Here is a 23,084-nt window from a genome sequence, read left to right on the forward strand (position 1 = left end):
TTGGTGAATTTAATGCTTTTAACACCTGATGTCTCCCTCGCACCTGAACTGAAATGAAGCACAGTGCACCCGGTCAGCTGGGTACTCTCTGACATCACTACCACACTCATCATAATTAACTTGACGCATTCATTCATAATCTGAATGTGAAGTTTTAATGCCTGCACTTTATTTCCAACAGTTCAGTCAGTGACGGCGGTCTCCCCTCCTCCCATCTCTTGCATGTTCATGTTCGTCTGTTCTGCGGTCGGTTCTTTCCTCTCAGATGTCACTGCATTCTTCTTGGCACTGCGGGCCTTGTCCAGCAACTCCAGTTCTCTGATTTTCTGAGTTGATACACAGCACAGGTTTTAGTGCAGTTGAACAGAAGGGAGAATAAATGGTAAACTCTTTATCTTAACCTCATTTCTTGAATACAGCCTGGTACTTTGATGCCATTTTCAGGATCTATTTTACATTGCTATTGATGTTTGTCACCATCTTTTTTGTATTGTTCAAAAGAGCATCACACTGAACATTCATGATGATAAATCAATGAAAAACCCATAACGCAGTTAATTTGAGTCCATATGCAAACCATCGGCTGTTTACCAGAGATATCTCTGTGTTGATGATAGTGATGTAATCCCTCTGCTTGCCCAGAGAAGTCATATGTGCCAGGAACTGTCTCCTCTCCTCGATCTCATCCAGAACTAGAGAAGAAACAAACAAGTTATTATTAGACTTGTTCAAAGAGCGCTGGATAAATTTAGACAAACAAGAGCAACACGGAACAGAATTTCAAGGAATAGTTCAGGTTTCTTTGAAGTGGGGTTACATCATTGACTGTAAAATGAATAATGTCTATTAGTTTAAATGTATGCTATACTAAGAATAGTTTCACTGCTTAGCTTTTAACCACCTGACAGCCTTTTCAGACTGAAAACTGAAGCGGTTATGTCATTGTCAAAGCTGCCAGACTCTTTTGACAAAAACAGTATTTTTTTTCCTCAGAGAACACGGGAGTTGCTGGAGTCTGACGACGCCTCGAGCGATTAATTTGTGTTACTGTGTGACCTTTATTGTGTTTTCAAGGCTCAGTTCAGATTCACCGAGGTCAACTGATCAGGGCAGCGGCAGATGAGCAACTCCTGTGTTGTGCAAGGTGAAGTTATTGTGTTTGGTCAAAGGAGTCTGGTTGCTTTGGAGAGAGTGATTGAAAGGCTTCAGTTCCTCATTGGAAAGTGCAGTCTGTTGGCAAGGCAAACACGGTGGAGGTATTCAAAATACATTGCACACTTAAATTGTTTGTCTTTTTGAGGTGTTTTTCTTTTGTGGGGGGGGGATTAAATGACGTTTTGCTGCTTCCTCCGTCCACAGCAGTGCATTGCTAAGCTTGGATGGTAATGGTATCTTATTAAATTTCCCTAAAAAAACATACTATCCCTTTAATCTAGGCTAAATGAATAGAAACAGACTCGGTGTGATCGTCTTGCTCTCAAACGCAAAACATCTTGATTCAGATATGGTGTGTTTTCTGAGAACGTTTCCTCTATCTAACAGCAGTTATTGTGACTCTTCTACATCATCTGTTTCTGTGCAGTCAGCCTCACCTTCCTGGAATCGGTCCTTCTCCACCACCTCTGGCTTCCGAAAATTTTTGAGCATCAGCGCACGTTGTGCAGCTGTGGGCTCTTCCTGTCCGGTCGCAAAAATATTCTGAAGCCTCCTCTTCTCTTTCTCCATGTCTCCTAGGATGAAACAAGAGAAAAAACAAGAACATCTCTCAGGATGCAGATAATAAAAAAAAAGTCATCCTGTTGTAGTAGTGAGTTTCACTATGCTGTCTATGATTGTACTAACGCAGATTAGAAAACAGTGCCAGCTTCAAGAACATACTTGTAGGGCCAGGACAGAACTGTTCTCTGATGTAGCTGTCCCCAGAACGACAGGATTCAGCACTGCGTCGTCTCTGAAGCATACAGTCCAGGCATTTCTGGACAGATTTACTACTTTTTGGCTGAGGGGGGGGAGCTGGTACTGCAGGGTGAGAGGTCCGTGGTAAAGCTGTTCCATCTGAGGGGGGAAAGTTGAAAAAGTTTATACAGTAGCAAAGGAAACAACTAAAACAACATGTCTACCAAATTCAAATATTTTTAACAATACATTAAAAATATATATACTTGATCCCTGTGTACAATACGGTACTCACACAAATTATCACCACACTGCATCCCCGAACCACACATCCAGACGTCTCAAACTTACTTTTGAGGCAATCGTTGATCTGGTTTCTCCGGAGGTCGTCGAGCCCAGCTTCCTGCATCATTACTAAGCACCAGGAGAGAGAGTGATCACAGTTTCAAACACACTTGTAAAATGTATCTGAACATACATACATCATCATCACTCAACTGTTTCCCATCCACACCAGAATATGAACAAGTGTGTCATCTCACATCTCACGATATCCTGAGTCTCCTTGCTGTATTGGATCGGTCTGGATTGGTTCCACAGTCCCCCACCATCTCTGCTCTGAGAGGAGGGCTCCATCTGTAAGAGACACACACAATCTCTGGGGCTTACCTCAGTGTTATCTCTCATACTGAAACAGCTTTAACAACATGTGTTAACAGACACAGACTGTGGTGCTTGTGTTATTTTAAGAAAAAATCCTGGAGCTGCTCCATAGACATTGAGTGACTGACAGCTCCAACGTGACACGATGTTAATTTAACTCGTGAGATATGGGGGGATTTCAGCTGTATTCACAACTGTCAGGCCTACATACAAATAACATATGGAATATGTCAAATACAAAATCTTAGCTACAATGTTCAAAAGTCTATCAGCAGTTAAATTTCTCATACTGTGGGCCTAGAGACACTTGTAATTGCAGATACTGTCTTAATCCAAAACATCATCAAAATAGAACAATATAGCCTAGCTTAATTTAGGTTAAAGGGCTACATTAAGCTAGTAGCTAACTAGGTAAGTACCAATAACACCTGATGAACGCCAGAAGGGTAAGAACTTGACTTTACATAAAGTGAGCGTTTATAAAGGAAGGATTTAGATTGACAAGGAATTTAAAGACCTTATTTATACTTTACCTCTTTTCTTATCACTAGTCCGTCCTTAAGCACCTGTGTTAATGCTAACGATAGCTAATCACCGCTTCATCGCTGCGAGACCACAACAGTCTGTTGCTATAGCAACCAAGCAGCTACAAGACTTGCTAAAGAAACTGCTGCAAACAGCCTTTGTTTGTTTGATTGGAACTGTCACGGTTTTAAAACAGATGATAGCGTTGAAACATGACGTTGAATATTTTAATATGACGTTCTGTATAAATCACGATAAAACAAGTTGCCATTGACTTTATTTTTCTACAGCCGTTGGCACCGTTGACAACCTTTGGCCACTAGATGGAGACAAAATCATATTGTTTTGTTTGTGCTGATACTTGACACTAACATGAGTTAGTCATGTCCAAAAAAGAATGAAGAGGTCACACACACACACACACACACACACACACACACCACATTCAAGTTTACAGTCAGTAAAGGGGATTTTTTTAAGGCTATAAAACAGAATATAAGGCCTATCAGTGCTGATGTAATCTTTCCCTTTCTTTTGCAGCTACAGATGTCCACTTTCCCCATTCGCTCCTTTCATTACATTATTTATATGATAACACTCAGCTCAAGAGGAATATAATGTGGAAAAATAATACAATGAATACATGAAAACAGTCAACCACTCGATGTACAGAAAAATTACACATGCCTTTTATATTGAAGTGGGAACTACAGTAAGAGACTGTTAAAAAGCCTAAAAATCAAAATTAAGTGTTAATTTTAAAACAATTTCATAAGCATTATAGGGCGTTTGTATGTCCCTTAAAATTCCTAATATGATAAAGGGCATGATAAATATGGCATTATTGAGGCATTAGCACACATTACCCTCTTCTTCTGTTGGTGTCTTGTATTAACATGATACACACACAAATTAACAAGGTACTCTGGAAGAGAGCTGTCTTCTGGCAGACCAACAGATGGCGGGTGAACGTGACGAGATGTGCTTAAGGCCATAAAGAGGCTGAGGCCACCCCAGTTTTCAGCTTGTGTAGTGGATGTTTTTGCGTACGGTCGTCACTCTGAAGTGAAGAGAGCGTCCTTATCAGTGGTGGGCTCGTCATCGGGGATCAGCAGCAGTCAGAGGTCCATTATCTGTGGGAAGACAGCAGCCTGCCTCTGCCCCGTGTCAACAGATAAACAGCAGCCAGACTATAATCACCTTTCACACACAGATCTTCCCAGAAGTCAGGGGAGCATGACCGACCTGTACGTGCATGTGTTGAGTGTGTTAAAACTACCAGAAGCATTGCTTCGACAAAGGGGATGAGGCTTTAACTGCAGAATTGGAAATTGAAGCTTGAACTGTTTTGCATGTCGGTGTGTTTGTTTGTGAGCTCCACCTACCTGTTTACCCGTTTACTGTAGTTTACTGATATTTTGTCTTATCATGTATTCATGCTGAATGTCTTTGAGTAGTGCAGTAATGTAGTGCAGTAATAAAAGATCATAGAGAAATCCATTGAGATCTTTGTAATGGAGCGTTTATGTTTATTCAAATACTGAATGTGCACCAACGTGCTCTACGCTCTGTGCCAAAGCATGCTTTGTTAGATAGCGGCCACACGTGACCTGTTTACTGGTGAATGAAAAATAACACAGACCTCTGCATTACTTTACAGTGTTAGAGGGTCAGTAAGCAGCATTTTTATAGCAGCATGACTAATGGTTAATTAACATTAATATGATACCATTCAGTAGTTGATAATGTGGTATAAATTAATTATTTATCAAGACTGATGTATTACTTGCAATCTTTATTACTCGTTATTAAAAGCAGCACTATGTTGTTTTGGAGACGATATTCACTATTACAGAAAGGTCAAATTTACAATATTAATAAGGAAATACAAATTCCTATCTATTTTTCCTTAGAGGACTATAAGATCCCAAAGACACTTTTTCAAACTAGAATGGTGGCAGGGTCCGCCAAATATAAACAAAGTAAAAGAGTATGAAACTGTTGCCCTTTAAGGTCAGTTTGTTTATTCGGATTATTCTGTCATGAAAACAAAGAGAGTTTGTTTATTTAGTTAGTTTAGACATAAAAATCAATTAAGAAAGATTTTTTTCTTCTCTGATTAAAATGTATACCCAAAACCTACATAGTACGCCTTTAATCATCATATTTTGTACGCTAATTGTTTGTTACTTTCAATCTTTAGAAATATTTCATTTATTTTTGATATTCATTTCATGTGTAACATTTAAGAAATTACAAGTCAGATGTTAAATGCCTTTTTGCTTTATTTCATTTCAAATACCTCCTCCTTTTTTAGTCCCAGATGATCTCTCATTCTACTTATATATCATCTCTCAGATGATCTGTTTGAGTGAATGTGGCAGAAGTCTGCACCACACACATCACCAAGTTACATGACTTTTTACTGAAACGGCAACGTCATTATGAACGCACTCTCATTTCCCATCGTTTATGTAGCTTTTGAATTTAAATGTGAAATTTAATGTTGCTTTATTGCATTTCTTTTCCTTTTTTTTTCTTACTTTTTGTAAAGCACATTAAATTACCTCCATGTTTGATAAGTGCCTTGACTAAAGCGGCCTTTACTTTCACGTCCATCCACTGACAAACCCAGGTGGGGTGACCGATTTGAGTTTATTTCCAGACTGAAGGTATAAGATCAACAATCACAGTGTGGACACACAGCTACGCACAGAAATCATTATTTGCAATTTATTTTATGTAACCTTGCTGTCCTTTCGATCGTTATAATTTTATGTTCTTCACTTACAGAGTTACAACTATAGGTATGTATAACTGTTCACAATAACCACAGATGAATTGTATTATTGCATAAGTAGCTTTCAGCTGCTGTGGTTATTGTGTAAAGTCAACATCCCCTTTTAAAATGTAACATTGAAAGTCACTCCAAGTTTCAGCAAATGTTGAAGCGTATCTACCTTCAAAGATGTATGTTGCCCACATTAAAGGTGCAATACGTAGTTTTGGAAAAGACGTTTTCTCTTCTGGTTAAACATTCTACCTCAAACTACATATTGTACCTTTAAGACACCGGGAAAATGAAGTCCATAATATTAACATTTAGGTTTTGACATGGATACAAGTATGATGCATTTAATGAGTTGATGTAGAAATGCAGTTTTTGCTCGAAAGCCCACAGAAGAGGACAACGATGAGTCTCAGGTGAGACAGTGGAGTTCTTAAGCGATTGTAAATGAACAATCTTTAGTGGGTAAAGAAACGGAGCCAGCTAAGAAACTCACACTTACGCTCCACCTCCTAACGGTCGAAACATACATGAAAAAGAGAGATTTGAAGTTCGACTTGGCAGCTGACAGAGATAGACAAGAGAGAGGAGGGAGAGATAGCAGGGGAGGAATGAGGAGAGGGAGACAAACTTTAGGAACCTGTTTCTGCGGCCTTTTCAGCGCAGAGTGGACACTAACTGGGATGAGCCGGGGTTTGACTCTCTCTTTTTCTGATCATTTGGTGCTAATGTGAAAAAGGAAAAAAGAAAAAGAAAAAAAGAAACAGAAAAAAAGAAAAAAAGAAACCTCGCTTTTGTCGCGCCACTGTCAGTCCGCTGTCATATCAAAGCGCTTGATGGCTGTTGCACAGGCTGTGCTGCCGTCCTTCAGCTCCTTCTCCAACCTCGCTCACCCCAGTGACAACATGAAAGTAAGTGTCAGGCTCACTGCAGTCTTTTGTCTCCTCAACAGGGACAGAAGCCACGCGTGATTCGAACTGTGTAATTGTTGTGTCACCTGAAGGTGTTCTCTGTATCTGAGAATATAATGAGGGTGATGTAATCCTTTGCTTTGTGTGATCTAAATTATTGTGCTGAGCATTTTCAAGTCTTTATTTCACTTAATATTGAAATGACACATGTCAGTCTTGCACTGTGAGGCTTAATTAGTAATTTGCCCCATATCCCGTCCAATTTCTAACTTTCTGCTAACGGCATTAGTCTTGTATATTTCCCTTGGCACTAAAAGTTTGAGAAAAAGACCAGCAGATCCAGTATTTTCTTACCCATGTGCATCAGAGTCATTTCGTGTCCTGTAACAAAGTTCTTGAGAACTCTTGCGGTTCAACTGTGGCATTGAAAGGGCTTCCAGTTATTATTAATGAAAGACGCCCCATCAAATTTGATGAAATCTCACTCTTGTGCTTCTGCAGGTTTGATGCAGTTATTGTGAGTTGTTTTAGACAAAAGCACCTGCTAATGTAACGTAAGAAAACAATGTGTACAATGTAATAATGTGAAGACAGTGCAGGGATGAAACATGGGTTTGATGTATTGATTCAATTAACTTCTTAAAGGAGACAGCAGGTTTACATTTTTTTTTACATCTATCTATGTCCATATGTGCAGTCCAGGATTCCCTGTCTGCTTTTATTATTCTGTCCGTTTTGGCTGCAAAGAAATCCCCTCCTAAGGACAAAATACACAGTCCTCATTTCTTCAAAATCATTTCTAAACTTCACCTGACTCTAATATTCAACAGTCTAAGTTGGACATGTTGAACTGGTTTCTCCAGAAGTTAGTCTTTTTTAGCACACATTTCTTTGTATTTCTACAGACAGCGGTTTCTTTGCTGAGCCACGGTGGAGGGATTGTAACATTAATGTTATAAGTCGATAAAGTAGCCATTTAAATAGAAGATATATACCTCTTTTTAACTCTTCTTTTTTTTAAAAATTTTTATTACATAAAACCAGCACTGTGGATGTATTAGGAAGTGGTCTCTTTACAGCCAGTATCATGACTCCCCTTTTCTTAAACACTCATTAAGCATTTTCAAGTTTTTCCAGGTTCTCATTGTGCTATTAACTACACAAATTATGTTCAGTGAAAGCATTAAACAGAAGTGAAACGAATTAAAAGAAAAAAATGTTTGAAGTTTCAAATTGTTTTACCAACCCGATAAGTTACTATAAAGGTAATGAAATTACAGTTTAGAGGAGTATAAGATCTGTTTAACTTGGATTATGTTGGACAAGCTCTACGGAGCCGTTTAATGTTTTTTCTTAGTTGTTGATTTTTTTGCAAGTCATCTGCCTCAGTTCTTCGGGAGAATCATGCAACATTGTCTCGCTGTGAAGCTCCAGAAATGTTTTGTGGAATCTCCCTTTTATAAGCACGATTTCCTTGCTGCTCATCACTTCTCGATGCTCTCCAACACCATCTAGGTGTGGAAGTCCGAGAGTAGCCCTCTCCCGCTGGACGCTCGATGCAGCAAACTGTCACCAAGCAGCTCTGAGCAGCTGCAGGTCTCTCAACAAATGGCAGAGGAGCTCCTGGATGATGACAGCCAGGCATCCTGGGACATTGAGTTCCTGCTGTCTGATTGGAGCAACCCATCACCTGACCTCAACGCTCCTCTGGACAACAGTAATCAACGGCTCCCGCAGTTTGACCCAAGCAGAGCGTACCAAGAGGCGGCCGTGTTTAAGGACCAGCAGGGACAGGAGCATCCGCAGATGAACGGTGGCACCCTCATGGCGGATCTCCTCTCCCCAGCTGAAACCACGACGACGGTCCAGCCAGAGGTGTACCACCATGGTTATATAGATGACCAAACAGGTCCGACTTCATATCCTGGTCTGCATAATGTGGATCAGTTTGGCTTTCATCAAGGAGGCAGTGTGGACAGACACACTAGAGGAAACCTCAGTAAAGTCCCGTCATGTGACTTTACCCCTTACTACCCCATGCAACACCCCTCCATGGTGACCTTCCCCGACAGCAGGTTCATCCCACCTCAAACTGTGACCCCTGACCCCCGACACTACAGCTACATGCCTCACTTTAACCACAACGTCAACCTTTTCTGTGACTACGCTCACAGCCCGCCCACTGGTCATCTGCCCCTCCACCAGCAGCCCCTGCTGGTCGGACCACAGCTGCCACCTGGTGGGGGGGAGGGGAAGCGTGGGCGAAGGCCTACAGGGAAAAAAAGGCCCGCCATCCACAGCTGTGAATACCCCGGCTGCAGCAAGACCTACACTAAGAGCTCACACCTCAAGGCTCACCTCCGAACCCACACAGGTAGTCTACCACACAAACAACAACAAAAAAAGTCTGTCACAGTAAGTTCGATGTCTGTCTGTTGAAGTCTTAGGATGTGATTTCACACGTGTGTTGTTATTAACCATTTGTCCAATTGTTTACTCATTAGGGGAAAAGCCTTACCACTGCTCATGGGAGGGCTGCAGCTGGAAATTCGCCCGCTCAGATGAGTTGACGCGTCACTACAGGAAGCACACTGGCCAAAAACCCTACGAGTGTATGCTGTGTCAGAGGGCCTTCTCGCGCTCGGACCATCTGGCTCTGCACATGAAGAGACACACCTGATGCTCACACGTACTGAAACACAAACCGCCGCCACTTAAACAAAGAAATTAAAAGGTAGAAGTCCTCTACCTGATTTGACTCGTATTCTGAGCCAAATCAGTACATCGAACAGATGAATTTGGAACAAAGTTACCTCAGATATTATCTGAACATCAAATCTGTAGTTGATTACGTGGCTGGTTAACAATACAGACCCACAAAACAACACAGCCAGTGGTAGGATGGCACCATAAGCTGGAGGGGAGCTGTTTAATTTGATTGGCCATTTTTGTTTACTACTTCAAAAGACCAATGGGATTACCAGATTTCAATTAATCTAATTCAGAAGCCTTAATTATATTACATTTCTCTCTTTTTCAAAGATTTTTTGGGGGCTTTTAGCCTTCATACATGAGTCAAATCATAAGGTGTACATGTGCCCTGAAAATAAATTATTGTTATCCACAGCTTGAAGACCGACCATAAGATAATGACTCATTGATTACCCACAATGCAGTTTGACAAAGCTCCCTCTTTAAAATCTGTGACCATGCTCACATTTGTCTTCCTCTTTAAAGTGAAACTCTCACCAAAAAGCAACCGAGGCTTTATTTGTGATTGAATATGAGTCAAACCTTCGTGTAAAAGCATATTTATGACGAAAGAGGCACTTTTAAGATTTACCGTAGTTTCATTTTCGGGCAAGCTAATTTTCAGTGGGGTGCAGGGGCACTCTGACGCTACTTTTAAAATACTAAGAAGGCTCGACACAACATGAAACTCTGCTCGTAGTATCACCAGGGTCTCTACATATGAACACGAGCATTGCGAATAATGTTTGTGTACACAGAGTTTACTAAAAGAAGGTTTTTGGACAAATCATGTTAGCAGTAGCGCCTCCGGCGATCCCCGAGTGCGACCTAACAGGCAGGCTTGAGGAGCGGTCCACCATTACTCTCCTGCCTGTTAGGTCGCACTCGGGGATCGACACTTTTCGTCTGCCATGACGGCGGTGCGCCGGAGGTGCTACTGCTAACGTGAGCCCAAAAACGAAACTACGGTAAATCTAAAAAGTGCCTCTTTCATCGTAAATATGCTTTTACACGAAGGTTTGACTCATATTCAATCGCAAATAAAGCCTTGGTTGCTTTTTGGCTAAAGTTTCACTTTAATGTGACAACCGTAGTTTAGATTACACAAACGCAAACTGATTGGAAATCACGAAGTCATAATCTTGATGACTCAGACTTCCTCAGTGAGATGTTGGGACTTCACGAAGAATGAGTGGGCACTCTCTCTTTTTCTGACCCTGACACAAACGCTTAGAGACACACACATACCGACGCACACACACTGTTCCTGTCCTTTAACCTTAACCATCACAGCAACATGCCTGACCTCAACCCTGACCCTACAACTAAATGCCAAGGTTTATCCTTCAACACACCAAAGAATTGAGGACTAAAAGTCATGCTGGTCTTTCCAAAGTACTTTTTGAGTACCAGTACAAGAACACTTGTGATGTAAATTTAATTTGCTGACAACAGTGAAGGGCCACTTGGACAAACACTGTACACACTGTGGGCATGAAGGCAGCAAACATTAACACTAACAAATGACCTACCCAATCGTGTGTTTAATATGGATTATAAGACAATACATAACAGAACAGAGTTAACAATGCTTTGCGGTACTACCGCTGAGATGATCTGATATCGTTGTCTGAATTTCCTTGAGAGCTCTAGTTATGTGTAATATTAAAAGCAATGGAAACCAACTTTAAAGTTTATGCTAAGCTACATGCCGGTACAGTAGATGCTATGTATATATGTTTGTTTGGGGAGTTATAATTTAAGAAAGAAACATATACGCTTTTGTCTCCATCTCATCAAGCAGAATGTATAACTGTAAATAATCTGCAGCTTTCTCGGTTGTTTATAATCATCTCAAAGTGAGCATATTTATTAACATAATCTTTTATATCAGCAGAAGATGTTATATTATTGTACAATGTTTTTTTTATTTCTGGAAAGAGTGCTCTAAAATCCTTTAATTGTTGTTTTAATTGTCATAATTCTAATAAAGAACTCTAATGCTGTAAAACAGTCTCATAGTGTAAGGTGATTTATTCTGGAGTTTCAAGTCTTATGTACAAGTCATTATTCGCCACGATTTCATCTACTGAACCTTTTAAGTGCTGGACTCGGTTGAGATAAATCTGGTCTGCGTGGAGAAAAATTAAAGGTCCAGTGTGCAAGGGGATCAATTGGCAGAGATGCAATATATCATTTACCAGCCATGACATCATCGGCTAGTAATTTTTTCCATAAGAACAAGATATAAATGATTAGGCAATTTTTTGGGTATCTGTGCTTTACTTCCTACATTTTAACACAAATATCTGTACTTTCTAATCCTTATATTTTCAAAACAGGTTTGTTGCTTTTAGTTTTAATGCATTTGAACAGCAGTACTGATTATTTTTCGGGCAGCCTATGCCTGTATTTTCCTACTTTCCCAGTTTGTTGCTGTGCTCCGGACGGTTTACCAACCCAAGATGTCACTATCTGTCATCCTGATGATGAGACCCGACAATCAACTATCTTTCTCCTGCATATGAACAGCTTGGATAAATCCTACTGATTCAACCTTCAGGTTTAACAGCCTTCCAATTATATCAATATGATGTGATGTTCAGTTAGCTTTGCACTGAAATGCGCAGTAGAAATATCCTTCAGAGGGATACTTTTAACTTTTATACTTATGTACATTTCAGGTTGTTTCAGGTTCAGGTTGCACTGGCAGCTATGCTTTTGTTAGACTTGAACAAAAGTTGTTGTTGCCATTTATGCCCTGACAACTTTCATTTACATTTTCAAAATCTTTTAAAAAGATAGGGGCATTTTGGAGCTTGACTTTATCCTGGAGCTACTTCTTGGACAAGTTTGGATAATATTTACCCTAAAAATGAAGACAAAAACAAAAAATTACCAGCCTTCAGTGATTCAACCCTCTTCTCGAGGTAATGAATCAAGGAGTTTAGACAATGTGCTCAGTTTAGTTTTTCCTCTACAAGCAAATTCTCTTCTCAAATGCTGTCAGAGCAGAACCAGTTAGTTGCTCGCCCTCCTCTACACAGGATAAGTGTATGGAAGTGCAGCTGCAGGGTTTCAGTAAGCTATCTGTTTATTCTGAAGTGTTTTGGAGTGTTTTTATTTCCTTTGGACATGGAACGTGGATTCACTGAGCCGCTCCTCCTCCCGAATCGAATCAATAAGCCCTCCCTCCTCTTCCTATTTTCAAACCCAGAGGCGTCACTCCATCCATATATTTATCAACTGTGCTGTACACTGTAGCACTGTGTTCTGTAAGTTATGGAGCAGGAAGCAGTTTATAAACTTCCAACCCTGTGTTGTATAATGATGACTATATTACCTTGTACTTTGTACCTTCTATCTCATTGTTCCCCTTCCAATCTACAGTTGCAGTGCACCCTCAGCACAGGCAGACCTTTACACCGAGGCCTGTCCTGATGAAAAGCACCATGTTAGCGGTTTTAGTGGAGGAACTGAAGAAGACTGGACTCCAAGCTGCTCCTGCTGATCACTGCTACACTGGACCTGAAGACGTGGCCTGTGATTTCTGCACTGGGAGGAAACTAAAAGCCCTCAAGTCCTATCTGCAGTGTTTGGCCTCTTACTGTGAAGGACACCTCCAGCCTCATTAAGCATTAAAGAAACACAAGCTGGTGGAGCCCTCGAGGAAGCTCCATGAGAGCATCTGCTGAAGATTTTCTGCCGTACTGATCAGCAGTCCACATGTGTTCTGTGCTCAATGGGTGAACATAAAGGCCACGACACAGTGTCAGCTGCAGCAGAAAGGACTGAGAGGCAGAAAGAGCTCGAGGTGCGTCGACAAAACATACTGCAGAGAATCCAGGACAAGGAGAAAGAAGTGAAGGTGCTTCAACGGGAGGTGAAGGTGCTTCAACGGGAGGTGGAGGCGATCATTTGCTCTGCTGCTGAAGCAGTAGATGACAGTGACAAGGTCTTTACAGAGTTGATGTTTCTTCTAGCAAAAAGACGCTCTGATGTGAAGAAGCAGATAACACCGCAGCAGGAGGCAGAAGTTAATCAAGTCCAAGAGCTTCAGGAAAGTTTCGAGCAGGAGATCACTGAGCTGAGCTGGAGCAGCTCTCACACACAGAAGATCACAACCAATTTCTTAACAACTACACCTCACTGTCAGGACTTAGTGAATCTACAGACTCACGTGGATGTGACAACGGCTGTGTCAGAGGTCAGAGACACGCTGCAGGACATTCTGAGTGAGAAATGTACCAACATCTCAGTTCAAACTAGATTCAGCTATCAGGAAGAGAAACTTATAGAGTCGTCACTGAACGGTGAAATGGCGCAGAAAGGAGTCCAGCTGGACCGCATAACCTTCTCCTGTTTGATTTGTCTGGATCTACAGAAGGAAAGATGTGTTTATATGTTGTTGTTGTCTCGAAATTACGAGGTATCATAAAACTGTAATTATCCTGTTCATCATCAATAAGGACATCATGATGGATTTCTTTAACATTGCTGATTGTGTGGATGAATTGAATCTGTACATGAAAGCATTGAACAAAGTGTGAGTTCACATCATGAATAAGCTAACATGAACAGTGTTTTCGTCTTGTCTTCATTCCAGGATAGCATACAGAGCTGATGGAGTGCAATATACGATGTTTAGAGCAGAAGAGCATTTATCCATCGGTCTCTGTCCTTTCAACTTCACAGAGAAATGAGCAACGTTTTCTATCACTTGTTGCTTTTTACAACCAACAGTTTGTTTTCAGGTATCTATTTGCTCAATTTGAACTTTAAGCACAAGAAGGAACTAAACATCTGGAACTAAAAACTATGCTTCGAACAGAAAATTTGCATTTTTACCAGATGCGACATCGTTGTCTTGTTCCCGCCACATGAGTCTCTTTGCATGCTTGAGTCATCCTGGCATAATGTGTTCCTGGAGACACCTTTTGTAGCAGGAACTACCATAGATGCAGTTTTGAGTACTCTGTACTCTGTATGTGGAGTCATGCTAATGTGTATTTTCATACATATTTGAATTCTAAAAAAATAAAAATAATAAATAATAATATTATAATGTAAATATTAATATTCGCAGAACCCCTGTTGAAGCTCCTGGGGCTCAGATATTTTCATCTGAATCATTCTCACAAATTCTCATCTCTTCTTCTCCCAGTGGCAAATTTCAGCTGGGCAAGAAATGGACAAGTACAAAGTGTAGTGCCAGCCTACGGGCTCTAGATGGCAGTCACCTGTTATTACATCAGCCCTCATGCCTGCAGGATGGGATCAGCAGGCTGTTGGCAGTTGTGTCTGCAGTGTTTCTAATCTGGGTGAAGGGGAATTTGGGACATGAATCATCTTATATAACCCGGCGCTCACTGATTCATCCCGATTACAGCATGTCAGATGATGGAGGTCGTCATCACATCGTGGTGCAAAGCCCCCCCCCACATTCACATGCACAAACATGCAGAGCCTCAGGACAGACAAAGACAAAAACAAACACAACTGCACAGTAATTTGTCTGCGTTTATAACACAAAGAGGAGAATTAGCATGTGCCTTCTGAATAGAAAAGAGTGATTCTGTTTGAGCTTTGTTTACACCCAGTGTGATCCATGGTGTGACGTCATTTCAGTTGCACAAAACATCACAAGTGTCACAGAGTGTCGGATGTTTTAAAACGATTTATCAAATCACAGCATGTAAAACGCAGGTCTGAGGTTTTGTGTATGAAATATAATTTGAGTAAAGTCATTAACCTCAAAATTTTCAGACATTCATAGAAATGGCAAAGCTAGATGACATCCTGCAGCAGTGTTTTAATATTGCCGGCATTTTATTTATATCATGACTATTACTACCAGATAAAAAATTAGAGGGCCATTTGAAGTTTCTTTGAAGTAAATTGGGTTGATAGGGGCTTTCCACTGATTTTACACATTAAATTGAGTTTACTCTTCATGAAGAGAACTACTCAGCCTGTAAATACAGCTGCATGATGTCTTCTGTTATTGGGCTTGTGACTAAATTGTATTAACAGAAAGCCTGGTGATTGATGGTGAGAGGTTTAACTAATTTGAAGGCATTTGGGAGGCAGAGGGGCCTAATGCTGGGTTCGTGTCGTATCACAACCGGGGAACTGTGACCTTTCTGAAAGTTTTGATATTAGCTACCTGGCACTGATACGCACGTGCCTGAAAACCGAAGAAACATGGACAACAATCATGTCAGCCAGAGTCTACTTTTCAATGTACATCAACCCAAGTGTGATAAATGTTTGGATATTTTGTCAGTGATGTCAGGACACTAATCATACAAATTTCTTGAGTTATCCAATGAAGTGAACGCTTGCAACTCATTACCACGATCATTTTCCCCATCTCTGCCATGCCATGTGGTGTGACCATGGCGCAGGAAGAGATGCCATTGTGTTGCATCACGGGACATGTAGGTTCCAGATGTTTATCGAGCTTTATCCATACCTGGGACGAAAGACCTTGTCATGCAGCGGCGCAGAACCTCAGCCACCTACACTCTTTTCAGTGAGAGAAGGGCGACCATGTGGACATGCCCAGTTTTTGCTCACTGTGCTGAACCTGGTGGTAACTGCCAGGCATTACCTGGTGGGTCAGAAGCAAGCATGAAGGAGCTGATAATTTTGGTGTCTGAGTACCCAGATTTGTATAACACAGCACTAGCCTGGCATAAGGACAACCAGAAGAAAAACTGGGCATGGGGCAACATTTCTACCAAATCACAGGTGACTGGTATATTGCCCAAATATGTGAGAATCTTTGGTGCTGTCAGTTATTGTCTCAGAACGCAGCTCCTTGTGCCTTATGTGTACACCACAGGACCTCCTACGGCACTGCTGGTAACCCTTTAAAAATATCCAAGAGGTTTTACAGCAATAGCTTGTAAAGCATTGTAGCAGGTTTAATGGTTTGATAGGTTTAACTTATTCCATCTTGGCAAGTACACATTGGTTTGGAGGTGCAGCGATTAACCTTTATTCGGCACAGCAAATAGCTTTCAGGTGCACTATCACAGCTATGATTAGCTTCTTAAACCTGCTCACCCAAGATGGCCTGATAGCAGATCAGCTGGGAAGTCAACCCATAACATCCGCGCACACACACACACACACACACACACACACAAACACACACACACGTACACAGACTATAGTGCTACAAATCTATGTCTTGTCCACTATCAGTCTGTTATTCTTTGGGACTGTGTTTGCTTCATGAGATATTACATATCAGCAGATAGCCCCGCAGCACTCCACTAACAGATTCGAGGCAGTCATGAGGATTCATGTGCAGTTTATTTTAGCGCCGCGTTCATGGGTAAGTAATTTGGGATTTAGAGGTAACACGAGGACAGAGTTAGAGTTCTGAACTGCAGTGCCCCGAAGAGAACAAACAATCGAACTGTTCGGCAAATCCCCTTTTTACTTCCACTTTCTAGTTCCTCCTTCCCTGTTTACATCATGTTATAATCTAGAGAGGGTATTATGCATGCATTGTGCATTCATTGCAATATCCAAGTGTTAACAGTCCAGAAAACAAGCACAGAAGCATGAACATAAAGCCATGAGGAAGGCAGTTTGTGTTTTTTTCTGTCATTGGGCAAAAATGTGTTAATATCTGATGGGCAGATGGAGATATGACACGCGGCTGGACACACAGATATTCGCTTAATATGTTAAGGACATTGGTGCATTAATAGTTTTCCATCCGTCTCTATTTGGTAGGTTTACCGACATTAAAAACCCCAGCATATAAACTCTTGTTTTGGTGTTAAAATGGGCACTGTGACCTGGGGCCACGACGTGCTGGAGGTGTTTGAAAAGACTGACACCATGGACAGACACAACAGACTCTGCTGTAGATCCAACTGCAGGAAGGACTTAACAGAGAGTGATTTTCCACAGGTTTCGCCTAGAGTAGGCATTCAGATGTGAAATGAGTTGACTTGAGTTTTCAAACTGCAGGCAACGGCTAAACGGGTCAGTGGTGTAAAATTCCATTGTAGTAATCGAAGCTTAAAGTCTTACAATTTCTGTAATGCCATGTTTGTTACATTTTTTCGGCTTTTATTAGCAGGTTACAACCGCATTGTTAAGTTGCAAGTTACATATTCTGTAAATCCTCATCGCTAGATGGCAATTACTAATGGAAAAAGCTCAGTGAAACATTTAATTTGATTGTTTCATGAGAGCAAATGCATCACATTTTCTTCTTCTCCCACAGATTTAGTGCCGTCCACAGAAGAACAACTTGACTGTTGAGCAGCTGAAGGAAGGTCAACTGGGGACAGATGTGCATTTATAGTCCCTCTTTCTTTCTTGTTTTCCCTCATGGAGATGTGCAGATTAATCAATCCAGGAAGAAAGACTTTTCCCCGCACAGAGGACATTTCAGGACACTTTAATCATATAAGAGACAGGAAAAAAAAAATAGCAGAAAGAGAAAGTCAACGGAGATAAGTCAGCGGTCACATCAGGAACTAACGACGATAATGGTAATATAATAATGAAGATGATATTGATAATCCAGCTGTCATGCCTTCATCATTTTACGAACGCTTTACATAAGATTTAACGTTAATCAATTTTTTGTGTTTACCGTTCCTTGAACTGTGTGTGGTGAGACGTCATAAAGATTGCTAATGTCATCCATATACAAAATGACGGCAGCTATTATGGAATTAAAATGAAAAGAACATTTCATCAGCTGTTCAACATTAAAGTAATTTCTTTGCAAACACATTGCATTGTGCAGGAAATCGTGCAGGAAAAGACACACTGTGTGACGCACCAGTGAATGTGTGAACTCACCAGAACAGCAGCATCACTGTGAAGCAGGGACAGCAGGGACAGCAGTGACGCGGCAGAGCCACTTCAGTTCATCGAGCCTCTGCACACACACAGTCACAGAGAAACACACACCACCATTCACTATAGAGTATATTGTAGCGTTAATATTTTAGGAGCTCTGGCTCTCCACTGAACAACTATAAATGGATTTTCTCTGCATTATTAAGCTGTGTTACCTTCAGACCTCACTGACGCCAGCCTTCAAAAGTGAGGTCTACAGGATGTGTCAAGTTGCATTTGTATTCTGTAATGGTTGCACATTCGTTTGGACAAACACAAACTGGCAAGATTTCTAAATGCAGATTAAAAACGAAATTGTCTGTTCTCACTCCCAGTAAAGTCTTGATTGAACTAATTTAACTAAGAGTAACTTTGTATGGGCATGTGGGATTATTGACCGTTCTGTTCGTTTTTTCGATTACACAACCTCACATAACAGGAATGAATCCTGGCCTGATGTCCAAAAGCAGGATTAGACCGGTGAAAGCTGCAGCATTACCGAGACTGTCGACAGGGACTGTGTGTCCAAGTGGATCGAGGGATGTAAAAAGGAAAGAGAAAGAGAGGGTGAGGGAGGGAGGGAATGGGTGAGCTGATTTGCCTGATTTGAACTTGATCGTACACACACAAAGTCAAACAAGGCCACTGTCCGCTCTGTGTTCAGGCAGTCAATTACTTTCTGGCTTCGTTTTTGGGGTCTAATGAAGCACATGCGCAAACATTTGCACTTCTGTACTTCTGAGTACTCTGGGTGACATAATACAATCACTACACCTAACCTCAACCCTAATGGGGTCTTCAGCGATTTAGGCCTTTACTGTTAAAACTTAGGGGTAGTAAAGGGTACCATAACAAAAGACAAATCTTGATTTTGTGTTCTGATAGAACCTCAATGACGTCTTTCAAACGCCAGGTGCCAAATTTATAAGACAGACTTTCTGTTGAAAATGTGTACACTAAAATGGTATGCCCCTCTCAACAGTATAGTAAAACTTACCCTAATCTCAACCTAACCCTTTTCGAACTAGGTTTTAACCTTCAAAAAGCCCTTCGAAGACATGAAAACCTAGCACACACACACACACACACACACACACACACACACACATTGTACGATGAAATGGATACCTTCTGCAAACAAAGCTGCAACAGGTGTTCTTACAGTTGCTAGGTGTATTCGAAGTGGCCTTAAAAGACATTATAAGAGGGATGAAGCTCATTTAACACACAGTTTCATACATTTTGCATGGAACCCCTTTGTAAACTAAGTTTCTGTTTACATTCAGCGTTTCTCCCCCATCTCCTTGAAGTCATGACAAATGTGCTGAATGTTGACTTTTGCCTAACAAAACATTTGAAAGGCTGTTTTATTTTTTTTTTGAAAACCTGCAATTTATCACATCCATGTTCATTAGCTTGCATTGTTCCTCTTCTCTGCCTCTGTTGGCACATTTCTGCATTTCTTGGCACGTTATCGCATCGTTGATCCGTAAAAAAGTGTGAATAATGTGTTGTAATTACATCACCCACGTGGGTGTGCATTAAAATGAGGTGCGACCTCATTTTAATGCACCCTTCTGCCTTATATCTGTCCAAAGCACTGGGAGCCTTTTCTTTGTTTTCACAATTTAAATGAAAGTTCCCAATACTCTCTCTCTCTCTCAAACACACACTGTTGCTTTCATATTTTGCACAGTATTGCAGTTACATAACCCATGGTACAGAGTCAGTGAAGCATGTCCAATGATGCAGCCATCGTTGACTGTCAAAGCATCAACTCATAAGGGTTATGATCAGAGTCATAAAGGGTAAGTGCTGTTCAACGATGACTCAGTGCAGTGTTTGTAAAGTGCAAACATACTGCCCCAGAAAAATTATGACTTTACTCCACAAATAACCTTTCCTAACACCGTCAGCGCCAATGTCCCCTTTTTTCTGACAGACGGAGAATAACATCACATGCTGTGCTCTGACAAACACTGTGGTCAGAAAGTACTCTCCATATTGTTTTTAGGGAGACTTATTGTTTCTGAAGCATTGTTATGGACTGTGTCCAGTTGTGTCCATTCATCCATTAGTTTGTGAACGCACAAGTTCGCCCAGATGGAGAAGTGTATTCCTGAAAGAAAGATTGATTAAAAAGCAGAAAACTGCAGAATTGCTGCACTAGTATTAACACAGTGTCTCAATAATCTCAGCTCAGCTGTAGGGATGGCAATGTCAGTCCACCACTTTAGTCCAGGCTGAAAGATCTCAACAGCCATTGGATGGATTGACATGAAATATTGTGCAGACGTTCACGTTTTTTTAATTTTCAGCTAGCGCCACCAAAAGGTTCCCATTTGTGGTTTAGAGTGAGAGGTCTCAAACACTATTGGATTGATTGAGCTTGAATTCGGTAATATGACAGAAATGATTGTAAGATTGAGCCACTTTAATTGACGAAAATTCCAAATTGAGCTGGATCTGAACAGATGAAATAACCTCAGCCATGAAGCGTTTTTTGTTTGCTCGAGACAAAAATGATTTTAAGGAAACAAAAATAACTTAGGATGGATATTTTTAAAACATAGATATAATAGAATATACATGATATATACGTATGTATATGGGTATACATATATTGTTTATTTTGTTTTATCTTATATAATTCGTCAGCAGCTCGCTTAGATCAGCAATATAGTTTTGCGTTTCACTGAATTTCAACCCAGCCTCCCCTCTTAATCCTTCCAAACCACTGCGTGTCACAACTACGCACCAACATGTTCAGATTGATCTGTCAAGAGGACAAGTCCATGATAACATTGTTGTGACTAAATGAGTGAGGAGTTAATGGTCGCCTTGTTTTGGACAAACTATTGAGACTCACACAGAGACAGAGATCAGTGTGAAGCATTTCCATGCGCAGGGAGGAAGTGTCACTGTCCAGCAGATCACTCATGGAACAATGTTCCTTTTTTCTGCTCAACCTCACCCCGAGTGAACTTCCAGTATTGCACAGTCCTCACATGCTCTCTCTCTCTCTCTCTCTCTCTGTGTGTGTGTGTGTGTTTGTGTGTTCGTGTTTGTGTGTGTGTGTGTGTGTGTGTATTGCATAATAGCTTTCTTTGCCATTCCAATCATCAACTGGCATTCAAGTGACTCACTCTCTCTTCACTGATGTCTTAACATTCTTCATTTACAACACATGGTAATAGAATTACAGATTAACTTAGAGGTGCAGTCACATTGTGTTCAGCTCCTTCCTCTTCTTCTCTTACACAGCGAGTCCAGCACTCTGAAAAACGAAGTAAACATGCTCATTATGTGACGTCGCACATCCTCACACTTGCTCTTTGACAGTGAAGACTGGTGTGTCTTGTTCTGATGGTGATCTCATGTTGTGATAAAAAAGAAAATATATAAACATAATCATATGTTCTATTTTTGCAAGTGTTTGTAGAGAAACAAAGAGGACACCTACACAATAAATATTTGCCTGCTACCTGTGTTACCTTGAACTGGTCATGGGTGCTCACCAGCAAAGAGCAAATGAGGACAACTCAAGCCACCATGACTGCTGTCCTCAAAAGGCTTTTATAAACTGGATGATTTAATCTACTGCAGTGATGTAAAAGTTCAGGACACAGTTTAAATTGTCAAACTGAGTCTCACATGTTGTGTGATGTCACGTTGACCAGATTCAGGCCTGTGTGTGTGTGTGTGTCTCTGTCGATGAATTCTCCCACTGTTTTGCTGAACTAATGAACTAGTTAAAAATAGGCCTACATGTTTAAAACTTGAGAAAATTGCAAGTTGGAAATTAAACTAATGACTTTTCAGATTGTGAATGTGTTATTAGAAGGACTATGGTCTAAGTCTACTAGTCTTTAACCAGGAAGTGAACGTGAAAACTAGAGACATTTTTTTTCTTTTTTTTTTTTTGCTGTATGCCTAGACTAGCAGTTCTCATTAGTTTGAGTGGGCGCCATCTTTGCCATTCAGGTACCTCGTTATCATATGAATCTGTGCCTGTCTCCCATAAACCACATTCACATGGTGGCCATTTTTCTCTGATGTCACACTCGGGGTGGGAAGATTAAAAATGGGGTACTGCTGTGTTCCTGCCAGGGAATCTGACAAATTGTGATCATTTCAGCGCTCCCTGATCGATTAGCAACTGAAAGGAAAATGGAAAGCCGTATATCCGCAATTGCCTCCTGGTTATGTAACCCATTGAATATGCGCAGTAGAGTTTCTTGAATTGCTTTTCTCAGCTTGAGGGAAGTTTTACACATATAAAAGGTCCATGGATCAAAAATTAATACTGATATAAAAGAGGCATATTTGAGCTTGTTTGCAGTTGTTTGTGTCCTGTGAACAGTTTTACAAACATGTGTTTTATAATGGTGGTCAGTGGGGAAAAGGCTTTTTAGAAGCCCCCAGGGACTGGACACACCAGAAGGAGCCACTAGAATGGTTTTGTAAACTCTTGGTTACATTAGTAATTAAATATGTTCACATGTCTGTCTACTTGCTTCCCTCTAACGTTGAGTAGTAATTGCTGCGCACAGAGACAAAAGCACTACACCATAGTACAATTACAGTTTAAAGTATCGGAGGTTTCCTGAGGTGAAGTTTTAGAGAGCCAATTACACAGGAGCCGGATTTTACTGTAGAGGCAGTCATTGACT

At 40.8% G+C, this 23,084-nt stretch overlaps 2 protein-coding genes across 5 annotated transcripts; one reads left to right on the forward strand and one right to left on the reverse strand.

Moving 5' to 3' along the window:
- Positions 1 to 132: 132 nt before the first annotated feature.
- Positions 133 to 3,250, reverse strand: c1h22orf23 (chromosome 1 C22orf23 homolog). Its single transcript, XM_030421891.1, has 7 exons — positions 3,093 to 3,250; positions 2,439 to 2,532; positions 2,248 to 2,310; positions 1,879 to 2,055; positions 1,593 to 1,730; positions 592 to 692; positions 133 to 326 (listed from the first exon to the last, which is right to left on the reverse strand). Exons 2-7 carry the CDS (start codon positions 2,530 to 2,532, stop codon positions 183 to 185), a joined length of 717 nt encoding a protein of 238 aa, XP_030277751.1. The 5' UTR covers positions 3,093 to 3,250; the 3' UTR covers positions 133 to 182.
- Positions 3,251 to 6,423: 3,173 nt separating this feature from the next.
- Positions 6,424 to 14,117, forward strand: klf1 (Kruppel like factor 1 (erythroid)). Of its 4 annotated transcripts, none has more exons than XR_003986227.1 (5): positions 6,427 to 6,783; positions 8,299 to 9,157; positions 9,288 to 9,517; positions 11,935 to 12,097; positions 12,925 to 14,117. XR_003986227.1 is itself a non-coding variant. In XM_030435972.1 (3 exons), the coding sequence occupies exons 1-3, from the start codon at positions 6,709 to 6,711 to the stop codon at positions 9,351 to 9,353; spliced, it is 1,041 nt and encodes a 346-aa protein (XP_030291832.1). In that variant the 5' UTR covers positions 6,424 to 6,708; the 3' UTR covers positions 9,354 to 9,909. The 4 variants fall into 4 exon arrangements, 2 of the variants coding, with proteins under 2 accessions (XP_030291832.1, XP_030291815.1); XR_003986226.1 differs by having other exon boundaries at positions 11,964 to 12,097; XM_030435972.1 differs by lacking the exons at positions 11,935 to 12,097; positions 12,925 to 14,117 and having other exon boundaries at positions 6,424 to 6,783; positions 8,299 to 9,198; positions 9,288 to 9,909.
- Positions 14,118 to 23,084: the final 8,967 nt, after the last annotated feature.

Source organism: Sparus aurata, chromosome 1 (genome assembly GCF_900880675.1).
Source record: "Sparus aurata chromosome 1, fSpaAur1.1, whole genome shotgun sequence".
NCBI classification, from domain to species: domain Eukaryota; kingdom Metazoa; phylum Chordata; class Actinopteri; order Spariformes; family Sparidae; genus Sparus; species Sparus aurata.